This window comes from Salarias fasciatus, chromosome 15 (assembly GCF_902148845.1).
Source record: "Salarias fasciatus chromosome 15, fSalaFa1.1, whole genome shotgun sequence".
Classification (NCBI taxonomy): domain Eukaryota; kingdom Metazoa; phylum Chordata; class Actinopteri; order Blenniiformes; family Blenniidae; genus Salarias; species Salarias fasciatus.
Window position 1 is genome coordinate 6,972,694 of NC_043759.1, and position 14,939 is coordinate 6,987,632.

A 14,939-nucleotide genomic window follows, 5' to 3' on the forward strand; every position below is an offset into this window, starting at 1 on the left:
AAACCACGCAGGCCTAAGACTCAACAGGACCGTGACTGGACACCGCTGTCTTTAAGGCGGAGCTGAGTAAACTCTGTGAACTGCATGAATCAGCCATGGCGCTGTGGCGAGGTGCCTGGCATTACGTAGGCCTTCGGTTGGCAGAGCCGCCTCGACTCGGCGTGGAGACCACTGCGGCGTCTGGCACCGAGGCATGAGCGGCAGATCCTTTAAGGAAGCTGAGCTGGTGAGGCGCTGCCTCCATAGATCAGACGTGTCTGTCTGCCACATCTCACAGGGATCCGGAGAATTTGGCGAAAAGGCCAATTCATCGAACTGGTTTTCTCAAACCATTTCTGAACCATTTTGGCTTTTTTGTCAGGAATCGTTATCCGGCTGAAAGAGGTCATCTTTGAATACTGTTTCCATGAAACTGTACAGTGCTTAAGTAGGTGCATTTTCCCACTCTGATGGCAGAAACCAATGTTTCTCTGCAGAACGTGTCACGAAGTATCACACTGTTTCCGGCACGCCAATCTCACCCAGATGATGACAACTTGACTAAAATCCAAAACTGATCTGCTTTTTCTGTTTGATGAGAGAGAAATGCTCACGTTTTGCCCGGCTTAGTTTTAAGAGAAGCTCCAGTCTCACCTCCTGGGTGGGTCCTCCGGAAGCCACCATGTACGTGACGCGGTATTTCTCCACGGGACCGCCAGGCGCCGTCCAGGTGGCGCGGAAGGAGCGGTGGGTCACCTCCGAGGTCACCAGTCCGGTCGGCGCCTCCAGTTCACCGTCATCTGCGAAGGCGACAAACAGGACGGACCCTGAATACGATCCGACACGTCGAGCGTTTCACACGCTGAACCCTGACGCCACAAATCTGCCCCGGCTGCTATCTGAAAGGCTTCACTTAAAGTCTGTTTTTCTCAGAGCGTGCTGTAAATCCATTTTTGGATTTCCTTTCAAGACTGATTTATAGATGGAGAGAACTTCCAAGACGAAAGTTTCCACGAGAGCATCCTTTGATGATCTGACATAATCGAGATTGTCAGGGAGAGCTGCGTCAAATATGACTGCAAATCCATCTCGCTTTTATCTTTTGTTGCCGGCTCGCGCTCATCGTCTGCTTTTTTGACTTTCTTTCAGTATAAGTCATAAAACATTCAGCCTCATTTCAAACCTTCTACTTGTCAGAAATCATTAGTTTCATCAGGCGAACTGGGCACAAGTGTGACTTTCCTCATATTTTCTAAGTGAAGCTTTTTGCTGTCTTTCATAAGTAGGGCACCGTCCACGCCCCGCAGCACCTGTAAAACCCTCTGAATGCCGGTAGTAAAATTCCAAGAAATTTACGGTCGTCACTCTTTTAAAAACTGTGGTTTTGAAAATTCCGGAAAAGCAAGCCTTTGTGAAGCTACAAAGTTTGTGTTTGACCTCCAGCACGGCCGACTGCCGCGAGGTGCGAATGTGACTCGCTGGAATTTAAAGAGCGTGCTGTACATGACGGCTGCGAGCAGAAACCGAGCTCCATCGCCGATATTTGGGAATGAGGAGTCGTAACGCTGAGGAGATTTTAGGGTGTGTCCACACTTGCAGATGTTGTCGGGGTAAGTCAGTACAGTGTCCTCGCTGTAAGAAGACCTGGGAGTGGAGGGTTGCATAATCCTGCGCTTCCATAGACTTTCGCTTGGCATGCCAAACTTTATCAGATCAACCAAAGAGGTGATGGATTGGTTAACTAGTGACTTGAAGAAAGAACAGTAAAATGGTGGTTCAGACACTTGAATTTCAAAAAAGAGTTGTGTTTGATTTTGTTTGCATCTGTTGTAGAGGTGCGCGGATGGCTCATTTTTCCATCCGCAACCACTTCTTAAAATCTCCATCCACCCGCTATCCGCCCGCACGAAAGATTTTTTTATCAATTTTCAAAACCGAACCCGCCCGCAGAATAGTGTTTTGGCTATTAAAATGTTGCTTTTTTTTGAGTGCTTCAACCGCAACCCGCACGAATGTAATTAAAATCTTAATTGTTCGACGCGTCATCCGCCCAATCCGCGGTTATCCGCGGGCTCCGCGGGTGCAACCGCAATCCGCGCATCTCTAATCTGTTGGTTCAATTAATGACTCGATATTAGACTTCAAAAAGCTCCCATATGGCGAGTTTAGAGTTATCCATGTCGGGTTTGATTGGTTAAACAAGTGAACTGCACACATTAGCACAGTCATCTCACAACTAAAGCTTGTGTTTGATCATGGTTGTGGTTTCTGAGGAGTTTGCATGTTCCTCTCTGGATTTTTTGCTCTGTTTACCCCCCCCCCCCCCCCCCCCCCCACAGTTGAAAGACCCACTTGTTTAGCTTACTGAAGACTCTAAATCTTGGAAATTTCTGGTTCACTGGATAACTGGTCTGATTCTGGTACCAGTTCAGTTAGGAGTTTACATGTTCTTCCTCTGCTTGCATTGATTTTTTTGGCGACCCTAAATTGACAATATGAATGGAATCTAATTGCACCAGGATTCATTTTAACCGAACTAATTGACCAGTTTGAATTCTCCGAGCTGAGTCTCCAGCCAGTTTGACCGGGATCCTCTCCTCTTACCTGAACCCTTGACGCTGTTGCACAGGTTGACCGTGAGGTCGTCCACGATGTCCAGCAGGAACTGGAAGTCGTTGACGTTGTACATGTGGATTTCGTCGGGGTCGGTGGCGATGGACCTCAGCTCGTTCTCGTCGGCGTTCTTCACACCTGAGGGGTGAAAGCAACGTTTGACACGGGTGGCGAGGTCTGCCGATCGGAGTTCGGGTTCCTCTCTTCGAACGCCGCTCACCGATGGCGTACAGCTCGATGTCGTTGTTTCTCAGGTTCTGAGAGTTGAAGATGACTTCATCCTGCGACTTTCCGTCAGTGATCAGGACACCGATTTTACGGGAGTCCGGACGCATCCCCACGTTTTCCCTGAAGTTGTTCTGGAGGATGTAGTTCAGAGCCATTCCTGCACACATCCGAGGGAAGCGGTTACACAACGCTTGATGCTTTGATGATAAGATTTGGCTTGCATACTCCGAGCCTTCACCCCCAGACCACATTTGATACCAAGGAAATTCAAAAACTACCAAAAATAGCAGAAATCTAGATTGGATTCATAACATAATAATTCCAGTCAGTAAAGTACGACCATCCAGTACCGGACAAGATTGACCAGTACATGAGCTTCTCAAATATTTAATAACTGCCAGATTTTGAAGGTTGAAATAATTTTAGAACAAAAATTCACATAAAAACTTACTTATTGTACATTTTTACAGCAATTAAAAAGAGTATAAATTGTGGAGTACACTTCATAAAGAACAAAAGAAGTGAAAAGACCTTGAGATCCTCTAGTAGATTAAACCTTTTATTCTACAAATAAGTTTTAATGACCCACCAATTGTTTTTCATCTTGCATTAAGCTTACTTATTCAGGAATAAACAGATCTGAGTCACACACAGAGACACAGATCAGCTGTTGGTCACCTGTCATGGTGTTCCCTCCTTTATAGGGCAGGTTAGCGACGGCGTCCAACAGCGACTCTTTGGTGGGGTGAGCGTTCAGGTGCCATTCTGTCTTCGGGTCTCCGCTGTACTGAGCCAGACCTGCAGACCAGTCAGAAAAGGGCTTATTTAATTAATCCAAGAAGATCTGCCGAAGAAACACATCAAGTATAAATCAGGAAGACGTAAAGGAGAATAACACTTCAGAGAGCTTACATTGTATTATTTCATTGTTATAATTATCTCTGTAGATTAAACTGAATTACATTGCATTAGATTAGACTAGCCTAAACTAGAATACACTAGATTAGACGAACAAGACTAGATTTGGTTAACTTAGATTAAAATGAATTAAACTATAATACACTAGTCTAGATTAGATTGAATTGTGCATAGTTTATTGATTCTTTTGAGGAAAAAACCCTCGAACAAGCTTAGCGATCCAGCAGTAATACAACAGAAAGGGACAGCTGCTGCTGCTGCTGCTGCTGCTGCTGCTGTTGTTGTTGTTTTTGTTGTCGTCACCATGCGGAGGGACTGTTACCGATCTGGACTTTGTCGGGCCCGATGTTGAACACGCTGACCATGCGTCCGATGAAGTTGCGGATGGTCTTGAAGTTGATGCGGCCGATGCTCCAGGAGCCGTCCACCAGCAGCACGATGTCGGCCTTGGCCGTGGTCTTACACTGAGTGTCTGCAGCAGGGGGGGGGAGAAACGCCGGAGGTTAGCCTGGCGGAGGCAGCTAGCGTGGCGAACGGCGTTTGGAGGGGAAAAAAAACAGTGTGAGAGGGAAAGCAGAGGAGGAGGAGGAGGCAGGAGAACACCGCAGAACAATCACAAGACGTTTACAGAGCGGAGAGCTTTACACAGCATTATGTAACACAAATAATTCACACTGGCAACACATTGTGTAACAGCTGTCACATCTGGATTGACTGCTCTCTCCGGAGTTCCTCTCTTCCAAGCTCAGCCAGACTTTTTTTTTTTTTTTTTTTTTGAGTGTTGTTTATAATCCATCAGCGGATCGGCCCTGTGGTCTCTCCGGGCCGACCCTCCGCCACCGCGGCACTGTGATATACGACGCCTCCCGCGCCGCACTGTTACCGCGCACATTCCTGCTCCAGGCACCTGTAGGAGTGAAAGACGGACGCGTGTCCTCATTTTTAGGACGACACGCCCAGAGGTTTAATAAAAATAAATCAATTTTTTTTTTTTAAAAATGGAGCCCTTGATGGGTAATTGCAAACACATTATGAGACAATCAGACAATCATTTTGCTCATTTTTTTTTTTTTTTCAAAGGCTGCAGAAACAGACGCCAGCAGTCTGCGCTGTAAGCAACGAGCTCATGTGTCTCTCCGACGTCCATCAATAAAAACAGATGTCGTAAACACGGCCTGCTAATCGGCTGCAGACCACCGCTGGATCCGGGGAGTCGATGCGCGGCTCGGTCTGAGCGCGAGGTGCAAATCGAAGCTCGCGCCTCGATGTTTTCGCTGTGTGGATCAGCAGCCGGCGAAGCCTCCAAGCCCTGACGATCGGAAAATATGATCGCCGAATCTCTGCTATTTCAACCAAAATTCAATTTTTAAGGAAATCTGACACTCCAGCAAAACAGATGTCTCAAATATATTTTGGCGAGCAATAGTCTTTTGGTCTCCGACTCCCGTCAGCTTGCTGAATGTGAAAATCAGTGCAGCCGAGATTTCTGATACTTTTCTGTGCGCTTTTGTTATTTCTGAAAACACTCGGGGGGGGGGGGGGGGGTGAGTTTGGGAGTTTCTGCCCTGATTGATTTACTTTTCATTCTCCTTTTTGCCACCTGTGAGTTATTTCAGCCTGGAGTTTTTATTTTGACAGTTATATTGCCCGTTATACTGGGACCAGCCGACGCTTCTGCTGCTCACAGTGGGACGTGCTGCTGTCAGGAGGACTGGGCCAGATTGATGAGGTACTTCTCTGGAGTCAAGTGAAATGGTAACAGAGCTGTTTCTCAATAAGGATGGAGAGAGAAACCTGCAGTTTTGCAACTCTTCACATTTCACTCTGAGAGCAAACTTCTAGCTCAAAAACAGTAATCAGTTTGTAATGTATTACTGCCAAAAGTTTGGTCCGATATGTTCCAGTTCCATCTTACGTGGGCCGAACTGGTAAAACATTGCAGTGACAGTCTTTAAATTTAAACTTGACAGTTTTTCTTTGTTTTGGTTTGGAGTGCTGGTGATTAAAATATTGATATTGTTGCCAAAACCAAACAATTACGGCCAAAAATTACGTTAATCCCAACATTAAGCTGTTGCATTATGGGTGTTTTTACATACTCGCCCTGACAGCAGGGCTTTGAGGTTAATGCTAGTTTAAAAGCTTTCAATTCCACATCTAGGAAATTAAGAAATTTGTTTTAAAAATAAGTTTTTTCTTTGAAATTTTCATAGTTTTCTTGATGATTTGTTTGACCAGATTTTAGCTTCCATGGCCCGGTTTTGGCCCACGGGGCTTATGTTTGGCAGTCTTGGCTCAGTGAGTGAAAAACGCGGCTTGGTAAGTCCTTTTCTTACAAATGAGGAAAATATATAGTGCTGGTGTCGTATGGGCCTCATACGGGCCTCATTTTTACTGGAGTCTATATAGTGACGTCGATTTATAGCGATATGAAAATGTAAATCACAACAGGCTGTTCCCTTCCTCTGACAAGTCTTTCACATTTTGCCTAAAGGAGAGCGTTTTTAAAAAGGAATCCAGGACTTAACAGGCTGCAGAGAAATCAGATTTTTCCAGCATATGAAGGACATCCTGGAGCAGCTCTGCCAGACCATATGGACCCGTCAGAGTCTGGATGAGAGCCTTCTCATGAAGCCCACTGCCATGGGGATCTCAGAGAGGAACCTCCCAGGTCTGCCCCCCTCCCACCCCCCCCGGTGGGCAGTCGGTCACCGTGTCAGATCCCCATTAGGGCAGGAATTCCTGCCCCGGGGTCAGCCCCTCCTCGGGGGTGTATGAGAACCGTGACATTTTTCCAAGCTGCGTACACGCCAGGGGCGGCCGGCCTTCCAGATCGAGATCCATAATTACAAACAGACCCTCGGTCCACACTTCAGACAGCGTAGAGAGGAGAAAATATCCACCTTCGCATGACTAGAGACACATTTGGTCAGCAGACACCAAAATCAGGAGGGTTGTGCGTGCCCCAGTGTCGTCGAAGGAAGGCGGTTCATATATGTAGATGTTAACTCGTGTGTTTTCGCCAATCCCCCAGAAAAAGTATCAAATCTATTTTTGGCCAACAAGATGGTAAGATCTTTCCACGATTAAAAAATGCAACATGCTGGCGTTGATACGGGCAACGCCTTTTAAAGCCCAGCCAGTCCCGAAGGGCCCGGAGAAGCCAGCGTCTGGTCTGCAGGCCTGCTCTTTGAAAGCCTGTAACGGCGGCGGCGTGACGAGAGCTGTCGGCGTTTACCCGAAGGAGCGATGGCGGGAGACTCGGGATCCTCCACCAGGGTCGTCTTTTCCTCCCCCGCCAGGGGCAAACTCTCCCCTCCATCAAACATCCCAAACACCGCAACAGAGTACTTGGTTCCCGCCCTGAGGTGAAGAGAGGGAAACCGAGAGAGACTTCATTATCAGCAGATCTCTGCCACAGCCGGTCGGAGCTGAAGCCTCGTCAGGAGGACAGTCGAAAAGTGGAATTTTTCGAAAACGCTGCCCAATACTTCTATCAAGTTCAAGAACTACACTTCATCTCTGAGTTAATAAATCTTGTTGCAGTTCCATTTCTCGCCAAATACCTTTTTTCAAATTCTCTCACATAAACTGTAGTAAATGATGAAGGAATCTGAAGCTTACCTGAGTTCCTCCAGAACCACCGTGTTGTCATAAGGCCCAACCAGGAGCTCCCCCAGATCCACGTCATCCTCTACGGGGTGAAAGGTCACTTTGTATCCCTTAACGTTGCCCGGCGCCGGATCCCAGGACACTCTGAAGCTGTTCTTCCTTGGCTCTGAGGTCTGCAGGTTCCTGGGAGACTTGTAAGGCGACACTGTAATCGAAAAATAAATATCAGGAAGTTAAAGATAAAAACCTTTTAGGAACCAAAACTGACAGAACTGTGACTTTTGGCAAAGTTTTTTTTTTTTTTTTTAGGAAACGCCAAACCACATTCAAGCCAGTTTGTCATTAGTCCATAATACAATTCCTTCAACCTGGTGCCGCCCAATCAGAAGCCCAGTGTCATGCCGTGTGTTAGTAATGCTAGCGTGGGACTCAGCAGCCGTGACTTCAGTGTGGAGTAGGTGTAGCAGCGCCTTTCAGTGTGAGAAAATCTCTTCCTCACAGGTCGTTTGGCCTTGACGTCAGTCCCAAAATTGTTGTTTTGGTGGGACTAGAGAAAAAAAAAAAATCTGAAACTTGGACTGAAGGATCTCGCTTGTTTCCAACGCAGAACGACTTGTGCTGTTGTCTCTCGTGAAGTGAATGACAAAACTGTCAAACAAGCCAGGTTTTTTTTTCCCCCCTATTTCTTTTGCAATCCCGAGAACTCAGGGGGGAGCGCACGGTCAGAGATAACGGTCCACGCTCCGGCGCACTGAACTTTCAAGGGACAGAGCGGATTAAAGGAAATCATTCTTTTCTTCAAACTGTGATTCACTCACTGTTGTTTGTTTTCCCATCCTTTGTGCTGGCTCATTTAAGAAATACTCTTTGGATTACAGTTATTTTCTTTGTTAAACACGGAGATTCACATATCCATTTACTCCACAATATTTATTCGACCACCAGAGGCGCACTTTAGTCTGCAATCTGTGGTGAGTCAGTCCAAGTGATCAAGATAACTGCACAGATGCAGCCATATGTCAAAATTCAAGATTATTTCTGGATTTTGACAAGCTCTTCTGATCATAATACGAACTAGCCTGCCATGCCTTTGAATTCCAGCTACATGTGGACAAAAGTTTTACAGCTTTGGAGACGTGAATAGTGTAATAAAAATCCACTGATCTGTAAAGCACATGGTGAACCGAAGCATAATAATGTCGAAATTGCAGTTCCTTTATTCAAATTTCAGGCTTGTAAAAGGACAGTTTATTAAATATGAATTCAGTGTTTTAGAATTCATAGATTATGATGTAATTATGTAGCTTGAGATCAAATTGCACTGCATGTGGTGCCTGAAGTAAAGAAATTCACAAAAGTGTGAATCGTTAGAGTTAACCCAACCCTAACCCCAATAAACACTGAAACTGAGCTAAGCTGGCTGAATCTACTCAATCACAAACACACAGGGGATACAATAAATGTCTACGAAAAGCTAAAGTCCGCTCTACCTCCAGTCCCACCAAACAATTCCGGACTGAGCCCAAGCTGAGTTGTCTTGGTTAAGATGTGTCTGCAGTGTACCGTCTCTCGGAGGGTTGAATTATGGACCAACGTACGTGTCGTTCCTACTCCTTGCCTTGCTTTTCCTTCCCCGCGCTTGTAGATGGGTAGAACGGCCACGCGGTACGTGGTCCGGGGCTGCAGGCGCTTCAGGACGGTGGAGGTGGCCGTGGCGGGGATCTTCAGCACCATCTCTTTGCCTCCGCCCGTGGGGACGTACTTCAGCCGGTAGTTGACCACCTTGCCCGGCGCCTTCATCCAGGTCACTCTCATGGTTCGCTCCGTCTCGTCCGATACCGTCAAGCTTTTAGCGGCAGCGGAGGCTGAAAAGGACAAAGATTCAATATCTTCCAAAAAAAAAGAGAAGTAAACCTAGTAACTTGTGGTTTATTGCTAATTTGTGTTGCTCCATTACAGATATATTTGCTCAGTTGCCTCATTCTGAGGTTTCAGCGATTCATCCTAATTAGCAGAGGAGAGAACCACAAATGGAAGCTGTGAACTGTTTTCCTTTCAGTTGAACAATGATCCTGCGGTTAGATGCAGCAAACATACTTGACGAGACAGGAACTGGGTTTTTTGATGAAGCCAATCGACATTTTAAAGGCTTCAAAAACAGACGTGAAACAGCCACTGGTGAAAACTGAAAAATGGAGGCGATCTCCAGAGTCAAGCAGAACAGGAGTGAGAAGTCCCAGTTAGGGAGTGAAATCATTTGTGTATCTGATTCCCCTACTTGAACTTTAACCAAAACAAATCTTTCTTCTTTTTTTTTTTCAAATGACAGTGAAAATTACACCTAAATGATTTTCTAATGTCTTCAGTGTCAAACATGTTAGAACAAGTAAAACATTTCATCATTTCAAACTCTCCCTTTCTGTCCTCAGCCCGAGTGTCGTGCCATTCTGTATTCCATCAGTAACTGTTGTTTTTTTCATAACTTAATACACTGTGTTGAGTAACGCCGTCCGCTTCGAGCCAAATCCACTTGTTTATGAATTAGGCTCTCACCCAGAGGTGATCAACTGGGAGGAAATGCTCGCCACATTTTCCTTTCACACTCAAAAACAGGCGAAGCCCAGTAAAGTATAATTAACAGTTATATCAATTCTTCAGGCGAGGGAATAAAGAAATGCATTTAATGGTCCAGAGGAAAGTTTTCAAGCTACTTCATTTGAGTTTTATGGGTTTTTATTGATGGGGGGAAAAAGGGGGGGAGCGACCGACTTTCCGGCGAGTTGGTGAACGTGCGATGTTTTGCGGTAAAGACTCATTGAGAAAACATTGTGTGCAGAGACGTGTCGGCTCATGGTTTGTTTTGGGTGATCTGGATTTTATTTCTCATGCCGTGCATACAGGACCGGGGAAGGTGTTGACGTTTTTAGGGTTTGAACTCGACGTGGTTTGCGGGACACCCACGCTGCGCTGGCACTCCCCGCCGAGAGCAGAACGCAACAGACCTGTCGCCGCGCTGCTGTCGGAATTGAAGATGAAAGTCTTAATTTAAAGATGGACGACGTCCACGGTCCAGAACGCGGAATCCTTTTGGAGACTGCCAGCAATACAAATACTGCACGGAATAAATTTCGCTCTGACAAACAGGAAGCGTTGAATCTGGTGTGGCTGGTTTTCATGTGGCACGCTGAATAACAATCAGACTAAATTGTTTTCTGCCAAAGATCCGACACTGGACGTAGTAGGAGTGTCTTTAATTTCCCCCCTGATTGATAAAAACACCTGTTTATGACTTTTAAACACCTGGACTGAGCCTAACCAGCCTGGAGCAAAACACTTCATCAACCCAGGACTGCCTGGTTCGGAAGATCAATTGTCAGTATAAATCAGGGGTGTCAGACTTTAAAGCCCGTGGGCCAAAACTGAGGCTTCTAGAGACCAGACCTTCCAAACCATTAAGCCAATTTTTAAAATTTCAAAGGAAAAAATAATTTTCAACACATTTCCCAGGAGGAGCATGATGCTGCCTCCACCGTGCTTCTGTGCTTTATAACAGGGAAAATGAGTTTTGTTTGATTTGCAGAGTTTGACCAGATGAAAGGACCTCTTTGAAAAAGAATATTTATTACTTGTCTGGGTAACTCAAGACTGTGAGGGTTTGAATCCGGTCAGTCACTTTAACTCACCATCAGTGGTCTCCTGCCCGGTGAGCGGCTCGCTCTCTCTGCGGTCGGATGCGGCGACCACCGACACCTGGTAGAGCGTCTCCGGAGTCAGGCCGTCCAGCACGGTGCTGGTCGTGCCGCCGGGCACCGTTTTCTCTCCGGCCTCCTCGGTGTACAGCGACTTCCACCGGACGCGGTACATCTTCACGTTCCCGGGCGCCGCCGTCCACGACGCCGCGAAGCTGGTGTCCGTCACGTCGCTGGTGACCAGGTTTTTCGGAGGGCCAACATCTGAAAACCACCGGGCGAAGACATGCTTTTAAAAATGACAAACCAGCATCACGTGCACACGTTAGAGACGGCACTCAAGTGTTTTTCTGTGATTTCACGACCTCAACTCAACTGTCTGACGCCAAAACCCACATACATGTAACCCCAAATCCAATTCAGTCAGAGAAAATAAAATGAAAGCCACTGGAGACGCGAGCTGCCGCACGCAGACATACGATCGTGTTAATATACAGACTGGAAATAATCCTGAGTGATGGAAATAAGGAAGAGGGTACGGTCAGTATCTAATTATCCTTCTTCAGGGCAGACTGAGCGACAGCGTGCGTGGAGGAGCCAAGTTTCCACAGCAGCATAATTATCAGAGAATCTAAGACCCAGAGCGCGAGTGTTGAATAAATCTCACTCAGGATTTCACCAAAAGATACAGATCTTTGGAGGGAAAGACAAACATCAGCCCCTCCAAATATTTATAGGCAGAAAAATTGTTCCTGGTCGGCTTTCAAGCAGCCAAATATCGTTAAAGTAAGGTCTTGTGCACACCAACAGATAGATGGACAGATAAAATGTTGACGTGTGTGCATGCTTTACTGACATTGTGAGTACCTCCCGTTTTCATGGAGACTGAGTCAGGGCGTGTTTGAAAAGTTCCACTTTGTTATAATGTGTCAAACTGAAAAAGAAAATACTGTTTTCATATAACTTGAAATTAAAAGAAATCTGTAAAATGGCTCAAATTCTAACAGCTTTTCTTCAAAAATCTTCTTGTGTCATCATTCAGAAGCTTGAAGAGATTCAGTAACCTCATATAAAATGCTTTAATCTTTAAATTTTGAGATAATATCGTGTTTAGTGGTAGATGAAGTTTAGTGTTAGGCAAGTCAAGTATTTGAGTGGATTTCACTTGTGTCGTTTTTGATTTCAAAGCGCCTCAAATTGTTTAAATTACACGGTGTTTTTGTGCCGGTCGGCCGTGAGCTAATACCTTTATCTGTCTGCTTTATGGAGCTCTCTGTCTAAAAGCTGGATGGGAAAACTGCAGGCTCTCTAAAGCTAACAGCCATCAGATGGAGTGTGGAATATCTGACCCCCTGACACACACACACACACTCACAACGGTTTTTCCACAATCCATCACCAAGAAGGTCCAGACGAAACACAAGAAAGCAAGAATCCAATGCATGTTTGGAGATATTTCCATCTATCTGTCTGAACCACCAGCGTCCAGGCGGATGGAGCCGAGGGCTCCTGCGGACACAGGCTGGTGTCGCTCACAATGGGATCTTTCATGTTGCTGTCAGAAGGACTGAGTCAGTTCAGAATTGGTGACGTGCTCAACTTCAATTTAATAGGAGCTTGGGAAATTTTCACAGAGCTTCTTTTCACCAGAAGTCAAAAATTCGGCTCTCGCTAAGGCTAATGCTAACTGTAGAGGACAATCAGCCAGATGTCTGGGCAGGTGAAGAGCACATGATCGGGTTCAGTCGGGTCAGAGCAGCCTGTTTTAAGCTCTCTGACAGATTCCGTACTGTCTGGGACCATCTCAGACCGGGACTCCTGCTGCTGGAGGTTCAGTCCCTGTGGAAAAGTCTCTCCCCACCGATTGCTCCGTTCAAACTTGGCTGCTTGACATGTTCCAACTACTGCCGGCCATTTAAAGCTTCTTGAAGTGCACGGAGTGACACGAGTGTTTGCGCGGTTGCTCGGCTGGAGAGGGGAAATAAAAGCAGCGTTGTTGTTGGTGCTGATGCATATCGCAGGATAAACGTCTGCATAACTCCATGAGTGAGTTTCCATTTGAAGTGTTTTTTATGAATGAGACACAAGATGTGAGTCACGCACAAGATGTCATCATGCTCAATAGCCATAGAAACATGATCCTTCCACTGATCAGTCGATACGGAACCGGTGATGATCCCCATGTAGGTTGAAGCACGATGCTCCTCATGCTGTTATCTTCCGTAGTCATGGAAACGTGATATGTCACCCTGAAAACATTACTCCATATCTTTAAGCTTAGCAGTCACAGAAACATCTAGGTGAGGTCATCATGGAAACATGACACTCTCCAATGGCATCATGGTCGGTCGTCATGGAAACATGAAATTTCATGATTAGGACGACTCAATTAATCAAATTTGTATTGTGATTATAATTTTGGCTCCAAATGATATAAAAACTCATACAAGCGAGGAAAAACGATTATTGTGTGTTTCCATTCTGAGACGCGCATGTGCAACTCAACCGCGATGCCCCCGCTAGTGTGGAGACTTTCATGCACTGCTGCTTCACCAACAACTCCCAGAAGATGGTGGCACATAAGCACCGTACAATATAGACTTGTAGGCACACCCATCTACCATCAGCGTGTATCTATGTATCATATGTCTGTGCTCGTCATGGCCATGCTGTCATGCTGGTTCCAGGGTAACGTGAAGTCCAGTTGTTTGGACTTACATGTTGAAAATACGGCACATTACTATCAAAGCTCATTATCGCCTCGCCGACAGCACACCAGCTAGAAAAGGTTATCCAGAAACAAACCAGCTGCTCTGAGCTGGAAATTATTCCTACAGGTTGAGAGAGGTCTGGTGTCCAGGACTGATGTAACCCACAGAAAACAGATGCATCGAGAGCCTGCCAATGTATTTTTAACTTCATGAGGCTAAAATTTGAATTTAATGAACATCTGTGTCATTTAAACATAAAGGAAAGCACTCAAAGCTCATTATCATGATAAAACTTGTCTGGAAAAGCCCTCCGAACACACCTCGTCACTCCAATTTGCTGCACATTTCAAGGTTTTATTGTCATTTGATTTTAATGGTTAGGAAAGCGAGAAGGAGGCATTCAAAGCTACAGTAATTATGTAATTTCAGAGATACAGTCTTCAGTCTTTGACTTCTTGAAAACGGTCCTTGAGATTGTTGGAGTTTTCCATCCCACAACTGCCTGATGCATCAAGCTGAAGATTTAGGGTTTTTCCAAATCAGACCAAAGTATCTACTCTTAAATATCAGCGCTGGAGTTGCACATGTTACCCTTTGTGTCGCTGGACGGGTTGGCATGAGTCAAACCAACATGTTTCTGCAGCGTTTGGGCGATAACCAGTCACATTCAGAACACTGTAACTCGTCAACTTTGGCATAAAGAGGACTTTTCCATTTTAGCTCGGACGTGGTCGTGAGTGGGAAAAAAAAATCCTGCATGCAAACGAATGCCTGACAAAGCATTTACTGTACAATAAGAGGGTTTACGGCGAGAGAGTTTGGGTTCACAGGGTTTAACGCGAAGGTAATGTGGAACATCCGTCCTGCCAGCTGCAGCAGTGCAGTGAAGAACACCCCTTCCTCTAATACAGCGCTGTCAAACATAAGTCCCGTGGGCCAGAACTGGCCCGCAAGAGGCTAAAAACCAGTCCGTCAAACCGAGTCGGAGCGAGGGTGACCAGTTTTGCATGTGCTAAAACATTTGAGAGTAAAACTGTACAATATGTATGTCATGCTTTGGCTGTTGGATGATCTGGAACTGACATAACTACCAAATACTGGAATCTTTCTTGTCACCCCATTAAGTTACGTATATATTTTTTCTGCATGTATATTGTGCACAATCTCCTTGCCATGTTTTCCTTAAAAA

General features: G+C 45.7%; 1 protein-coding gene across 3 annotated transcripts in view; it reads right to left on the reverse strand.

The window, feature by feature from the left end:
* Positions 1-14,939, reverse strand: part of col12a1b (collagen, type XII, alpha 1b) — a 120,736-nt gene that overhangs the window by 80,862 nt on the left and 24,935 nt on the right. For all 3 annotated transcript variants that reach the window (XM_030110010.1, XM_030110009.1, XM_030110011.1), the window contains exons 13-21: positions 11,034-11,303; positions 8,949-9,215; positions 7,363-7,555; positions 6,977-7,101; positions 4,061-4,210; positions 3,499-3,618; positions 2,813-2,977; positions 2,584-2,730; positions 634-779 (exon numbers count right to left, since the gene is read on the reverse strand). In XM_030110010.1, the coding sequence (XP_029965870.1) occupies positions 634-779; positions 2,584-2,730; positions 2,813-2,977; positions 3,499-3,618; positions 4,061-4,210; positions 6,977-7,101; positions 7,363-7,555; positions 8,949-9,215; positions 11,034-11,303 (1,583 nt within the window). The remainder of the gene's footprint in view (positions 1-633; positions 780-2,583; positions 2,731-2,812; positions 2,978-3,498; positions 3,619-4,060; positions 4,211-6,976; positions 7,102-7,362; positions 7,556-8,948; positions 9,216-11,033; positions 11,304-14,939) is intronic.